At 38.5% G+C, this 16,611-nt stretch overlaps 2 protein-coding genes across 3 annotated transcripts in view; one reads left to right on the forward strand and one right to left on the reverse strand.

Moving 5' to 3' along the window:
* LOC106868788 (UBX domain-containing protein 11) overlaps nucleotides 1-16,611 on the reverse strand; it is a 283,501-nt gene that overhangs the window by 108,405 nt on the left and 158,485 nt on the right. The window lies entirely within an intron of this gene.
* Nucleotides 7,030-14,129, forward strand: LOC106868817 (uncharacterized). 2 transcript variants are annotated; one of them, XM_089339221.1, is made up of 2 exons: nucleotides 7,030-7,129; nucleotides 9,660-14,129. In XM_089339221.1, the coding sequence occupies exon 2, from the start codon at nucleotides 9,980-9,982 to the stop codon at nucleotides 13,415-13,417; it is 3,438 nt and encodes a 1,145-aa protein (XP_089195347.1). In that variant the 5' UTR covers nucleotides 7,030-7,129; nucleotides 9,660-9,979; the 3' UTR covers nucleotides 13,418-14,129. The 2 variants fall into 2 exon arrangements, with proteins under 2 accessions (XP_089195347.1, XP_052831487.1); XM_052975527.2 differs by lacking the exon at nucleotides 7,030-7,129 and adding an exon at nucleotides 7,297-7,536.

Consider the following 16,611-nt stretch of genomic DNA (forward strand, 5'->3'; position numbering starts at 1 on the left):
ACTTGAAAGGAGCTCATCCACATTTCTTTCATGAGACCAAATGTTTCAAAGGTGCTTTTTACCAGCTGTAGAAATATTGCCAGATCAGATTGGAGCTTTGTGCAGCCACTGGCTCTCCAGACTTCAGTCAAACTGCCCAACCCATGCCAGCATGGAAAACAGACGATGATGATGATGATATTTCCATATAAATATGGAAACGTCTCATTCAATTTGAGACAAATATATACATGTGTATATATATATATATGTGTGTGTGTGTATATATATATATATATATATATATGTCTATATATATATATCATCATCATCATCATCGTTTAACATCCGCCTTCCATGCTAGCATGGGTAGGACGATTTGACTGAGGACTGGCGAACCAGATGGCTACACAAGGATCCAATCTGATTTGGCAGTGTTTCTACAGCTGGATGCCCTTTCTAATGTCAACCACTCCGAGAGTGTAGTGGGTGCTTTTACGTGCGTAAGAGCTGTACAAGCCCTGTACAGGGATGCTGTCAGTAAGGTGAGGGTTGGCAACAAATATAGTGAAGAATTCAGAGTACATGTAGGGGTTCACCAAGGATTGGTGCTCAGCCCCATCTTATTCATTATAGTCCTCCAGGCAGTAACAGAGGAATTCAAGACAGGCTGCCCTCGGGAGCTCCTTGGAATGCTGATGACTTTGCCCTAATAGCCAGGTCACTACCAGAACTAGAGACAAAGTTTAGGGTGTGGAAGCAAGGTATAGAATTGAAGGGCCTTAGGATCAACCTAGCAAAAACCAAAGTCATAGTAAGTAGGAAGGCTGTCAAAACACAATCTTCTTCAGGTAGATGGCCCTGCTCAGTCTGTAGAGAAGATGTGGGTAAAAACTCCATATGATGTACCCAGTGTAAGCTATGGACACATAAAAGGTGCAGTAATATGAAAGGAAGGTTAACCAGGAAACTAGTTTTTATGTGTGTCAGATGCGCAGGAGCAATAAACACTGAAGATGTACAGAAAACATTCCATCACATGCCAGGGGGAAAACTAGAAGTAGTTAACAGCTTGCGCTACTTAGGCGACCAAGACTGTAGTGGGGGTGGGGTTGCTCTGAGAGTGTAGCGGCTAGAGTAAGAATAGACTGGGCAAAGTCCAGTGAGCTCCTACCTCTGCTAGCAACTAAGGGCCTCTCACTCAGGATGAAAGGTAGATTGTAAGATGCATGCGTGTGAACTGCCATACTAAACGCCAATGAAACATGGGCCATGACTGTTGACAACATGCATAGGCTTGCAAGGAATGAAGCTAGTATGATCAGCTGGATGAGTAATGTCAGTGTGCATACACGACAGAGTATAAGTACCCTTAGAGAAAAGTTGGGCATAAGAAGCATGAAATGTGGTATGCTACAGAGACAACTGCGCTGGTATGATCATGTTTTATGTATGAATGAGGACAGTTGCGTGAGGAAGTGCCACTCCCTAACTGTGTAAGCGGTAGACCCAGGAAGACATGGAATGAGGAGGTGAAGCATGACCTTCGAACATTGGACCTCACACATGCAATGACAGGAGACTGAGACCTTTGAAGATGTGCTTTGATTGAGATGATCCAGCAACTAAAGTGAGATCGCAGCCACACATGTCTGGCCCAGCTAAGAGTAGACCTGATTCATGGTGCAATATGATATGCTTGAGAAGACCTGTTGAGTCAAGTAATGCTAATATCGTAGCTGTGGTCAGTGCTCCCTGACTAGCTTCTGTGCCAGTGGCATGTAAAAAACACCTGCTACACTCTTGGATTGGGTGGCGTTAGGAAGGGCACCCAGCTGTAGAAATATTGCCAGATCAGATTGAAGCTTTGTGCAGCCACTGGCTCTCCAGACCTCAGTCAAACTGCCCAACCCATGCCAGCATGGAAAACAGACGATGATGTTTCCATATAATTATGGAAAAGTTTCATTCAATTTGAGACAGATATATACATGTGTATATATATATATATATGTGTGTGTGTGTGTGTATATACATATATATATGTCTATATATATATATCATCATCATCATCATCATCATCGTTTAAAATCCGCCTTCCTTGCTAGCTGGGTAGGACGATTTGACTAAGGACTGGCGAACCAGATGGCTACACAAGGGTCCAATCTGATTTGGCAGAGTTTCTACAGCTGGATGCCCTTCCTAACACCAACCACTCCGAGAGTGTAGTGAGTTCTTTTACGTGCGAACGGCACGAAGGCCAGTCAGGCGGTGCTGGCAACGGCCACATTCAAAATGGTGTAGTTTAGTCTCCAATGAAGGAAAGGTACGAATAAGTGGGCTGGCTATACTCCTGGCAGAGGCTTCAGATTAAGGTCTGACGTAGCTTGCCAGGTCTTCTCACGCACATCATATTTCCAAAGGTCTCGGTCACAAGACATTGCCTCGGTGAGGTCTAATGTTTGAAGGTTGTGCTTCACCACCTCATCCCATTTCTTCCTGGGTCTACCTCTTCCACAGGTTCCCTGAACTGCTAGGGTGTGGCACTTTTTCACACAGCTATCCTCATCCATTCTTGCCACATGACCATACTAGCGCATGAAATGTGGTATGCTATAGAGACAACTACGCTGGTATGATCATGTGTTACGTATTGATGAGGACTGTTGCGTGAGGAAGTGCCACTCCATAATTGTGGAAGGAACACGTGGAAGAGGTAGACGCAGGAAGACATGGAATAAGGTGGTGAAGCATGACCTTCGAACATTAGACCTCACACATGCAGTGACAGGAGACTGAGACCTTTGGAGATGTGCTTTGATTGAGAAGATCCAGCAACTAAAGTGAGATCACAGCCACACATGTCTGGCCCAGCTGAGAGTAGACCTGATTTATGGTGCAATATGATATGCTTAAGAAGACCTGTTGAGTCAAGTAAAGCTAATATCATAGCTGTGGCCAGTGCTCCCTGACTGGCTTCTGTGCCAGTGGCACGTAAAAAACACCTACTACACTCTTGGATTGGGTGGCGTTAGGAAGGGCACCCAGCTGTAGAAATATTGCCAGATCAGATTGGAGCTTTGTGCAGCCACTGGCTCTCCAGACCTCAGTCAAACTGCCCAACCCATGCCAGCATGGAAAACAGACGATGATGTTTCCATATAATTATGGAAAAGTTTCATTCAATTTGAGACAGATATATACATGTGTATATATATATATATGTGTGTGTGTGTGTATATACATATATATATGTCTATATATATATATCATCATCATCATCATCATCATCGTTTAAAATCCGCCTTCCTTGCTAGCTGGGTAGGACGATTTGACTAAGGACTGGCGAACCAGATGGCTACACAAGGGTCCAATCTGATTTGGCAGAGTTTCTACAGCTGGATGCCCTTTCTAATGCCAACCACTCCGAGAGTGCAGTGGGTGCTTTTACGTGCCAACGGCACGAAGGCCACTCAGGCGGTGCTGGCAACGGCCACACTCAAAATGGTGTAGTTTAGTCTCCAATGAAGGAAAGGTACGAATAAGTGGGCTGGCTATACTCCTGGCAGAGGCTTCAGATTAAGGTCTGACGTAGCTTGCCAGGTCTTCTCACGCACATCATATTTCCAAAGGTCTCGGTCACAAAACATTGCCTCAGTGAGGTCTAATGTTGGAAGGTTGTGCTTCACCACCTCATCCCAGTTCTTCCTGGGTCTACCTCTTCCACAGGTTCCCTGAACCGCTAGGGTGTGGCACTTTTTCACACAGCTATCCTCATCCATTCTTGCCACATGACCATACTAGCGCATGAAATGTGGTATGCTATAGAGACAACTATGCTGGTATGATCATGTGTTACGTATGGAGGAGGACAGTTGCGTGAGGAAGTGCCACTCCATAATTGTGGAAGGAACACGTAGAATAGGTAGACGCAGGATGACATGGAATAAGGTGGTGAAGCATGACCTTCGAACTTTAGACCTCACACATGCAGTGACAGGAGACTGAGACCTTTGGAGATGTGCTTTGATTGAGAAGATCCAGCAACTAAAGTGAGATCACAGCCACACATGTCTGGCCCAGCTGAGAGTAGACCTGATTTATGGTGCAATATGATATGCTTAAGAAGACCTGTTGAGTCAAGTAAAGCTAATATCGTAGCTGTGGCCAGTGCTCCCTGACTGGCTTCTGTGCCAGTGGCATGTAAAAAACACCTACTACACTCTTGGATTGGGTGGCGTTAGGAAGGGCACCCAGCTGTAGAAATATTGCCAGATCAGATTGGAGCTTTGTGCAGCCACTGGCTCTCCAGACTTCAGTCAAACTGCCCAACCCATGCCAGCATGGAAAACAGACGATGATGATGATGATGTTTCCATATAAATATGGAAACGTCTCATTCAATTTGAGACAAATATATACATGTGTATATATATATATATGTGTGTGTGTGTGTATATTTATATATTTGTCTATATATATATATCATCATCATCATCATCGTTTAACATCCGCCTTCCATGCTAGCATGGGTAGGACGATTTGACTGAGGACTGGCGAACCAGATGGCTACACAAGGATCCAATCTGATTTGGCAGTGTTTCTACAGCTGGATGCCCTTTCTAATGTCAACCACTCCGGGAGTGTAGTGGGTGCTTTTACGTGCCAACGGCACGAAGGCCAGTCAGGTGGTACTGGGAATGGCCATACTCAAAATGGTGTATTCTACATGCCACCTGCACAGGAGCCAATCATGCGGCACTGGCAACGAACTCGCTCGAATGTTTCTTTCACTTGCAACCGGCACACGTGCCAGTTTGGCGACGCTGGTTACAATGACGCTCAAATGTTGCTATTTACGTGCCACTGGCATGGAAGCCAGACAGCTGCTCTGGCAATGATCACGCTCGGACGGTGCTCTTAGCGCACCACTGGTACAGGTGACAACACGATTTTGAATTCACTTGCCCAAACAGGTTTTCGCAAGCCGAGTTTAGTCTCCCATGAAGGAAAGGTACGAACAAGTTGGCTGGCTACACTTCTGGCAGAGGCCTCGGATTATGGTCTAAGGTGGCTTGCCAGGTCTTCTCACACACATCATATTTCCAAAGGTCTTGCTCATAAGACATTGCCTCGGTGAGGCCTAATGTTTGAAGGTCATGCTTCAACACCTCATCCCAGTTCTTCCTGGGTCTACCTCTTCCACAGGTTCCCTCAACCGCTAGTGTGTGGCACATTTTCACACAGCTATCCTCATCCATTCTTGCCACATGACCCAACTAGCATAATCGTCTCTGTTGAACACGGCAACTGATGCTTCTTCTCCCAAGGTACTTACACTCTGCCGAGTATGCACACTGTCATTACACATCCATCGGAGCATACTGGCATCATTCCTTGCGAGCCTACGCATGTCCTCGTCAGTCACAGCACATGTTTCACTGCCATGCACCATGGCTGTTTGTACACATGTGTCATACACTCTCCCTTTTACTCTGAGCGAGAGGCCCTTTGTCACCAGCAGAAGTGAGAGCACTCTGAACTTTGCCCAGGCTATTCTTCTTCTAGCAGCTACACTTTCAGCGCACGCTCCCCTACTGCTAACTTGGTCACCTAGATAACAGAAGCTATCAACTACGTCTAGTGTTTCTTCCTGGAATGTGGCAGAAGTTGTTTTCTCCACATTTTCAGTGTTTATTGCTCCTGAACATCTGCCACATACAAAAACTAACTTCCTAGTTAGCCTTCCTTTGATATTACTGCACTTCTTAAGTGTTATAGCTTACACTGGGTACATCTTATAGAGTTGCTACCTACGCCTTTTCTACAGATCGAGCAGGGCCATCTACCTGAAGGGGTTTTTATTTCAATTCGTTGAAACTCATCTATTCTCTAAAATAATTGTTTCTTGTTTGTTCCAACCCTACAATGACTAACCTTGTTTCTTGGCTATACATATTTCGTACTTTTCTCTAAAATAATTCTTCCTTGTTTGTTCTACCCCTTAAAATGATCTCCCGGGTGATTTAGGTAGAAATAACTCTAGGGGTATCAAATTATTTGATCAGGTGAAGAAAGTTACAGAGAGGGTCATAGCCTTGAAATGACCTTCCGTGATGCTTTAGATAGAAATAACTATAGGGGTATCAAATTATAGGATCAGGTGAAGAAAGTTACAGAGAGAGGGTCATAGCCCAAGTGTCTATCTTTCGATTTGATGTGAAGAAACGTCAAGTAAAAGCACATGGGTTTTGTTTACATCTAATCGGCTTACCCTAACCCTAAACCTAACTCTAACAGGCGGATTAGATGTAAACAAAACCCACGTTTCTTTACATCAAATCGAAAGATAGCCAGAAACGCGTTTTCAAAATTCTAATACGAATTACCAAAGAAGAAAAAAATTTCAAAATTTAAATCCGCCCCAACCGGAAATCTGACAAGCTAGAAACAACAACCAAACAGAGGATCAACTTTCTAAATACGAATTACCAAAAGAGACAAAAAAAATTTTTTAATGTCATTTTGTTGTGAGTGCGCGCAAAAAATCTCATTTTTCCATACCTCACTTAATTCCCAAAACCCTCAACCACATGTTGCGTTATGTTCGTTATGAAACATTAGTAGAGAAAACACCTTGATTTCAAATCTTGTCATAGGGCGGAGAGGTGGGAGTATTTATTTTATTTTTCAGAATCACAATCTCCGTATTTTGCTACGTATTTCGCAAAAAAATTTTTTTTTAAATTTCAGTGAAAATGTAAGAAATTTATCGCTGAGGGGTTAAAAGGGGTGGATTTAAATCTTGAAATGCAGATTTTTTTTGGCCCTCCATATAGTGTGTTCCTGTAAAAAAAAGAAAAACCAAAAGAGTCGCAAAGGAAGTACTGTCCATGATCTTTACCTCCGCTTAACTGTAAATTTTGTAATATGGAAAGAAGAAAAGTGTACGCATTCGACGGATCTTTTTCCTCGAAATCTTCTATCTCAAAATTAAACTCCAAATACCTTATTCCATCTCAATATTATGAAGAAATGATTACCTCCCTTGTGAGTGCTATCATCACTAAGGAAACAACGTGTATATGTATTTATATGTTTGTGTTTTGCGTGTGATTATTAAAATAATAATCAAAATTAACACAGAAAGGTAATTAGCATTTTCAGCTTTATAAAATATGCACGTGTTCCAGTAAAATGGCTGACATTATTATGGAATGCAAATCTATATACGTGTGTGTATATATATGCATGTTTACATATATGTTTACGTGAAGGTGTTTCAGGACATTTGCTAACGAACACGTCTCTATGCGCATGCTCCGACTTCAGCCTGCCATTGTCAAAGACAGTCGATATTTCAATCGAATAAAGTCTTAAGAATAATATATTAGTTTGAAATAATTATCGAAAAAGAAAAAGGAATATTTAACTATCATATATTCATACACACACACTCAGATATATAAATAACGGTAAAACTTCTCTATTGGTCAACTCCATTGTCTACCTATCAATGACCACCACAACTGATTCGTAATAACTGATTTATACGAGGTATCTTTCATGTTTTCTTCATTCAATCGAGGTTTCTCGACCTCTTACTATAATGGTCTGTGATGTTTTGGTTTTGTTTTGTTACTATGTAGTATTCACTTTGTTATAATTTAGGGGATATTTTAATTCAGTTAACATTTATTTTTGGTGTTGTTGCTGTTAACTTATCTTCCGATTTAAATAATTTGTACTATTTTCGATTAATGTTTACAATATTACCCGGAAACGAAATTTTTAAAAATGTAGTGCAACGGGTGCAAAACAATTTGTAGGAAACAAATATGAAAACAAAAATGCGCGGAAAGCAATGAGATGAGGAGAGGACTTCGAAAAATTCACAAGATCCGAGTTTTTCCCTCATAACTTTTAGGAAAATGGTTTTTTTTTTTTAATGAATTTTATATAAATACCTTTCAAACGACATACATTACAGTTATAGAGAAATTTGTTGGTAAAATCTTTTCCGAGGGGGTAGGGAGAGGACTTCGGAAAATTCACAAGATCCGAGGTTTTCGCCCTTAACTTTCAGGAAACTTTCAAACGACATGCATTACGGATGCCTAATGTGTAGTAAGCCCCTTATTTTTGTTCGGAAAAAAAAGGGGTTAAACTAAAGCGTTTGACCCGAGCACAAAAACAAAAGAAAAATAGTGTAATGGGTGTAAAACAACTTGCTCTGAGCGAATATGAAAAAGTCCATGGCCTTTAAACTATAGTGTTTAACCCGACAAGAAAAATAGTGTAATAGGTGTAAAACAACTTGCCGTAAACAAATATAAAAAAAAAATGCGCTTTCGCGAACGGGGAGAGGACTCGGAACATTCACATTGTGAATGTTACGAGTCGCCTCACCAGAGCCCGGAAACAAAAAGAAAAATAGTGTAATAGGTGTAAAACAACTTGCCGTAAACGAATATGAAAAAAAAAAAAAATGCACTTTCGCGAACGGGGGTGGGGTGGGGGAGAGGACTCGGAACATTGACAATGTGAATGTTACGAGTCGCCTCACCAGAGCCCGGAAACAAAAGAAAAATAGTGTAATAGGTGTAAAACAACTTGCCGTAAACGAATATGAAAAAAAAAAAACGCGTACAGACTGTACTTTAAATTGCAGAAAAAACAAAAACAATGGAAAGCAACCCAGTATGTCATGTAGACAATTAATTAGTAACATATATTTAGTGAACATTTATCTGAAATTTTTCTAAAACAAGTGAATAACAAAATCAGATTCAGCATAAAAGATTACATCAATACAAGAAACTTAGAGAAAAAAAAACATTAATACATTTTTGTACTGAAAATTCAGGAGTGGCTATGTGGTAAGTAGCTTACTTATCAACCACATGGTTCCAGGTTCAGTCCCACTGCATGGCACCTTGGGCAAGTGTCTTCTACTATAGCCTCAGGCCGACCAGAGCGTTCTGAGTGGATTTGGTAGGCGGTAACTGAATGAAGCCCATCATATATATGTGTGTGTGTGTGTGTGTTTCCCCCACCACCACTTGACAACCGATGCGGGTGTGTTTATGTCCTCTCAACTTAGCAGTTTGGCAAAAAGACCGATAGAATAAGTACTAGGCTTACAGAGAATAAGTCCTGGGGTCGATTTGTTCGACTAAAAGCGGTGCTCCAGCATAGCTGCAGTCAAAAAAATGACTGAAACATAAAAGAATATAGTTATGTAGTGATTGTTGTAGTATTAAGAAGACAACAGCCTGGCTTGTTATTATTGAAACAGGCATCAATCTGTCTGTAGTCTACGATTGATAAAAAATTAACCCAAAATTTGCAAACTTTAAAAGCTATTAACTTCTTATTTATTTATTAATTAATTGCAAGACTGAATTTCATTTCCATAATTAGCAGACAAAACTACATCAATACACCAAATTGAAATTTGTTGGAACAAACTTGAATAAATTGAAAAGTGAAAGCCAAACAAAAGATCCATAATCTATAGACTTCACACAGGGTTGTATGATGTAATTTTAATAGAAAATTAAAAAGTAAATATTAATTGGATCATGTGAAAGATTGTATTTACAATATATCAATATTTTATGTTGGTGAATCTCTACATTCAAGTAACTTGTGTATCTTATACTATTTCTATATTACAGATTATCAAAAGTCATTGGTCTGAAAGAATTTGTTTAGATGCATCACCAATATTTATTTATCATTTAAAGACTGAAGGAAGTTGTGATACCAAATTAATATGGTTCTGTTTGGATAAATCTGTGTTGGAATATCTGGGAAATGTATTTTCCAAAGTGAGATTAGTAGCTTAGAATATATACAGAGATTTGCATTTTCGCTGTACTTGGAGAAGTGAACAAAGTGCGAAACGTCTTCAGGTATAAACAAAGATCAAAGTTGGTGGAAATATCGAAGAAACAGTTAAGAATAAAATATAAGAATTGGTTAGAGGAAAAGAATTATGGAAAAAGAATTCTATGAAACACCAATTAAAATTGAAAATGAATTATGCAAGACACCAATTATAATTAAAAATGAATTATATGAGACATCAGTTAAGATTAAAACAGAGTCTGAAAGGATTGGTTTTCATAATGAATTGCAGCAAGAGACAGAAAAAACCTCTACACACAGTAGTATTATTGGTATATCAATCTCTGAAACAAGTCCTAAAACAGCTCACAGTTCTATTCATGCAGAAAACAAACCACATTGTGATATCTGTGGTAAATCATTCTCTAACAAAAATGCTCTCACTACACACAAACGCATACATACTGGAGAAAAGCCATATCACTGTGATATCTGTGGTAAATCATTCTCTCAAAATAGTGCCCTAACTGTACACAAACGGACTCATACAGGCGAAAGGCCATATCACTGTGATATCTGTGGTAAATCTTTCTCTCAAAGAAATAATTTAACTATACATAAAAGCATTCATACAGGTGAGAAACCATATTGCGATATCTGTGGTAAATCTTTCTCTCAAAGAATTCATCTAACTTTACATAAAAGCATTCATACAGGTGAGAAGCCATATTCTTGTGATGTCTGTGGAAAATCATTCTCTGCAATAGCTCACTTAACTACACACAAGATTGTTCATACAAGAGAAAAACCATACCACTGTGAAATCTGTGGTAAACCATTCTCTGCACTAGCTCACTTAACTACACACAAAATTGTTCATACAGGAGAAAAACCTTATCACTGTGAAATCTGTGGGAAATCATTCTCTCAAAGAATTCACTTAACTTTTCACAAAAGCATACATACGGGACTAAGACCATATTCTTGTAGTTTCTGTGGTAAATCATTTTCTCGAAATCAAGACTTAACTAAGCATAAACGCATTCATACTGGAGAAAAACCATTTCCCTGTGAAATCTGTGGTAAATCATTCTTTACAAGGAGTGATTTAAATAAACACAAGCGCATTCATACAGGTGAGAAGCCATATCACTGTAATATCTGTGGTAAGTCATTTTCTGGAAGTAGTCACTTAATTACTCACAAACGTACACATACAGGAGAGAAACCATATCACTGTGATATCTGTGGTAAATCATTCTCTGAAAGAAGAACATTAACTACTCACAAACGTATTCATACAGGTGAGAAGCCTTATTCATGTACTATTTGCAGTAAATCCTTCTCTGATAGAAATGCATTAAATAAACACAAACAGATTCATACAGGAGAGAAGCAATACCACTGTGATATCTGTGGTAAATCATTTTCTGGAGATGATAACCTAACTGAACACAAATTTATTCATGCAGGAGAAAAGCAATATTCATGTGATCTTTGTAGCAAATCATTCACTGATAAAACTGCTTTTACTATACACAAAGGCACACATAGATATGAGAAGCTGTATCATTGTGATATCTGTGGTAAATTTTTTTTGGAAAGTCGGAACTTAACTACCCATATACGTACACATACAGGAGAAAAGCCATACCACTGTGATATCTGTGGTAAATCATTTTCTGGAAGAAGTAACTTAACTACTCACAAAAGAATACATACAGGTGAAAAGCCATATCGCTGTGATATTTGTGGAAATTCATTCTCCCGTAGAGATGTCTTAACTACACATGAACGAATACATACAGGGGAGAAGCCATATCATTGTGATATCTGTGGTAAATCATTCTCTCATCGAAATGTCTTATCTTCACACAAACGTATTCATGCAGGACAGAAGTCATATAGATGTGACATCTGTGGTAAATCATTCTGTCATGCAGGAACCTTAACTAGTCACAAACATATTCATTCCGAAGAGAAGCATTATCCATGTGATAACTGTAGTAAATCATTCACTGATAGAAATGCCTTAACTATACACAAAGTCATTCATAGGTATGAGAAGCCATATTGTTGTGATATCTGTGGTAAATTATTTTTAGAAAACCATAACTTAACTACCCATATATGTACTCGTACAAGGGAGAAGCCATATCACTGTGATATTTGTGGTAAATCATTTTCTGGAAGGAGTAACTTAACTACTCACAAAAGAATACATACAGGTGAAAAGCCATATCGCTGTGATGTTTGTGGTGACAAGTTTGCTCGAAGTGATGTCTTAACTACACATGAACGAATTCATACTGGAGAGAAGCCATATCATTGCGATATCTGTGGTAAATCATTCTCTCATAGAAATGTCTTAAATAATCACAAGCATATTCATGCAACAGAGATACCATATAGCTGTAATATCAGTGGTAGATCATTCTCTCAAACAGAAACCTTAACTACTCAGAACCATACTCATACAGAACAAGAAAAATATCAATGTGATATTTGTGGTAAATCATTTCATAGAAGTAGTTACTTAATTTCTCATAAACGCATTCATACTGGGGAGAAACCGTTTTCATGTGCTATTTGTGGTAAATCATTCTCTCATAGAAACGACTTAAGTAGACACAAGCGGATTCATACAGGAGAGAAGCCATATCACTGTGATATCTGCAGTAAATCATTTTCTAGAAGTAGTAGTTTAACAAGACACAAGTATATTCACACAGGAGATAAACCATATCCTTGTGACATCTGTGGTAAATCCTTCTCTGGAGGCAATGACTTGAGTAGTCATATACGTATTCATACTGGAGAGAAACCATTTCAATGTGATATTTGTAGTAAATCATTCACTCGTAAACATATCTTAACTATGCATAAAAATATTCATACAGGGAAGAAACCATATGATTGTAATATCTGTGGTAAACCATTCTCTCGAACAGGAGATTTAACTAAACATAAACGTATTCATACAGGAGAGAAACCACATCACTGTGATATCTGTGGTAAATCATTCTCTCATAGTAATGCCCTAACCATACACAAACGTATGCACACAGGGGAGAAACCATATCCTTGTGATATTTGTAGTAAATCATTCACTTCAAAGAGTAAATTAACTGTACACAAACGCATTCATACAGGAGAGAAACCATATCACTGTGATATCTGCGGGAAATCATTCTCTCAAAGCAGTGACTTAACTACTCACAAATTTATTCATACAGGTGACACACCATATCACTGTGACGTCTGTGGTAAATCATTCTCTAGAAGGGGTCACTTAACTACTCACAAATATATTCATACTGGAGGGAAACCATATCTCTGTGATATATGTGGTAAATCATTTGCCCTAAGTAGTGAGTTAGCTAAACATATGCGTACTCATACAGGAGAAAAGCCGTACCACTGTGATATTTGTGGTAAATCATTCTCTCGAAGTTGTTACTTGATAACACATAAACGCATTCATACTGGAGAGAAACCATATGCCTGTGATATCTGCGGTAAATCATTCTCTCAGGGAAGTAGCTTAACTACTCATAAGCAAATTCATACAGGAGAGAAACCATAATTCTATAGTGTATCATTCTCTTGTCATCATCTCTTACATACACCTGTATTTCTTCATGCAAAAAAATAATATTAATGTAAAAAGTATCTAACCATAAGTGTATTCATAAGAAAGAAAATGAAGCAGTGTGATAAGCTGGCAACACTATCATCATCATCATCATGAACATCCTTTCCATGCTGGCATGGATTGAAGAGTTTGAGAGAATTTGATCAGTTTGGGAGAGCATCATGCACCAATGTTTGCTATAGCATGATTTTTTCTGCTGGATTGTCTTCTTAATGCCATACACTTTACAGAATATACTGAGTGCTATTTTCGTGACACCAGCTCTTGTCAGGTTTCCACGCACCATAAATGAAATAATGCATCATATCAATATTATTCCAGCGATACTGGCAAGTGACAGTTCTTCAGGTGTATCAACAAACAATTTGCTGTTCGCTAAACCAAACCTCATTCCACAGAATATATGCCTCACATTGATAATGTTATAATTATTTCATTAGTATATAATAGTCAAAACAAAACAATAAACAAGAGTACATTGTAAACCACTATATAAACTGATCTTTCAGGAAATGAGGTGAATGAAAAGAATAAAGGAAAATTAGGAAACAACTGGATAAATAAATTTTTAATATTGTTGTATTTCAGGATGGTTATTTCTTTTATTTTTTGCCAAATAAACACACGCACTATATATTTATTCCTCACTCGTTTATTAGTTTTATTTTTAACTTCTGTCCATTGTCCAGAAAACTTATGTCACACATCTGTAACCTCTTCAGTGACACTTTCTGTTTTTGTGTCAGGGGAAGGCCATACTGCTGCTAAGAACAATGACACACACACAAACATGGATGCAAATGCCTGCGCAGATAAGGATACACATCTTAGAAGAACAGAATGGAGTAAGTGGAGCAAGAGCACACACAAAAATGAAAAGTATCGCTGAAGAGGTCACAGATGTGTGACGAAAGCTTTCCAAACAATAGACATGAGTTAAAAAAAAATAAGAACATTTACAAACGAGTAAAGAGCAAATACATAGTGCATGTATTTATTTAGCAAAAACAAAAAATGATCATCCCGAAATAAAACAATATCTGCTTCAACACATGATTTCACATGAGGAATCTTGCAAGGCAAACTGATAAATGTAAATTTTTAATACAGAACATCTAATCGGTTTACTAACATAATTGAATTTCCTTAGTGATGCTGCCATCCATAAACAGGTGTACATGTCTCTACATCACTATTTTCTATAGCGTTGTGAGTGTGTAATTTTATGCGTACACTTATGTATACTGTATCATTTTTTAACTTAGTTTGTATATACTATTTATCATCTTAATATTAATCATCATTTAACGTCTGTTCTATGCTGGAATGGGTTGGAGCATTATGTGTGTGAGTATATACTTATATATATATATATATATATACATATATATGTATATATACATATATATATATATATATATATATATATATATATATATATGAATATAAAGGAATGGAAGTTCATTCTTCATTCAGATGTGGAGTGGTTGGACTGTGCTAGTGTTGTAACAGTTGTTGCATTTGGAGCATCATATTTGGTATACTACATATAGATGTAGGCATGTGTTAGAGTTGCAAATAGGGCATCTCACCACTGATGTGTCTTCCTTCTGCAAACACTTAACCAAATGCAGCAACACCACTAGAGAGATAGAAGCATCCATGCTACCCTTAGAGAGGAACACAGGAAATCCTTGTGTGAATGAAGCTATATTGACCCACTGCCTCAACTTGAAAATTAACAGTTGATCACAGATGGGCCAGTGACTCCTGTGAATACATCATAGTGACTTCATAAAACATTCCACTAACACCATTTTCCACCGCTACTATGTGAAAATACATTACAATGACTAACAGTTGAAGAGTTGCTGCCAACCCAATTGCCAGGCAGTTTAAATAAAATAACAAAATCAATGTAACTAGGCATTTCTTGGACTGCTTCCTTCTGAAGATAGGCCTTTGCACCTGAAATAAAAAGGTTTTTTTAAAAAACTTTCTGCATTGTTAGACACTTTATTTTTGTTTTCTTTTCCTACCTCTGTACTATAACACTTCAAGCAAAATGCAATGCTATTTGATTTATATACACACACAAGTAAGCACATAGATGCAAAACAGGGTGGAAAAAAATAGTACTCAAATACCAAAGGTAATATATTGTTTATTAAAGCTGGAAAACATCTTTTTTGCAGCTTTAATAAATAGTATATTTGTGTGTGTAATACCCACACACATACAGTGGCTGCTTTATCATGTACAAGCAAAGCCATTGCTGGAAAGAATCATTGAAATGAGTCATTGATAATGCAAAGTGAGGCCCTTATATGACTCTTCAGCACTACCATAGGCTTGCTCATTTTATTGCATAATGCACAGTTGTGCTGGCTGGCAGAAGGAACTGGTGCCACAGTATGAAGTCTCTTGACATGTCTTTTTCATCCTCCAACTGAACAACACACCTTTCCACAAGTTGCATGTGTTCTGTTATCAACAATAGCCGCATCATAATTTATAAGGAGTTGATTCCCATGGCTTTTTGATGGCTAAACAGGCCTGCATGACTTGAACATTTCCTCCTACAAATCACACATGTAAAAATCAATACTCCTTCATTTTCTACTGGTGAAACATGGGCTGAGGACATGCATAGGCTTGAAAGAAATGGATCTAGTATGCTTTGCTGGATATGCAATGTCAGTGTGCATGCACAACAGAATGTAAGCATATTGAGGGAAAAGTTGGACAGAAGAGGCATCAGATGTGCTGCGCATGAGAGATGACTACGCTGGTATGGTCATGCAATACATATGGATGAAGACAGTTGGGTGAAGAAGTGCCGATCTCTAACAGTGGAGGGAACCTGTGGAAGGGGTAGACCCAGAAAGACATGGGACAAGGTGGTGGAGCATGATCTTTGAACATTGGGCCTCACAGAGGTGATGACAAGTGACCGAGACCTTTGGCGATATGCCATCCTTGAGAAGGCCTGTCAAAGCAAGTGAAATTGTAGTCATGGCTAATGCTGGTGGCACATAAAAAGCACCCTTCAAACTTTAGGCTTCATGGAAGCAGTGACAAATGACCAAGACTTTTGGCAATATACCATGCTTGAGAAGACCTGT

This window comes from Octopus bimaculoides, chromosome 21 (genome assembly GCF_046866305.1).
Source record: "Octopus bimaculoides isolate indiv1 chromosome 21, ASM4686630v1, whole genome shotgun sequence".
NCBI classification, from domain to species: Eukaryota; Metazoa; Mollusca; class Cephalopoda; order Octopoda; family Octopodidae; genus Octopus; species Octopus bimaculoides.

Excerpts from the sequence above, each read along its gene's own strand:
- LOC106868817 (XM_089339221.1), top strand. The coding sequence starts at position 9,980 with ATGGAAAAAGAATTCTATGAAACACCAATTAAAATTGAAAATGAATTA.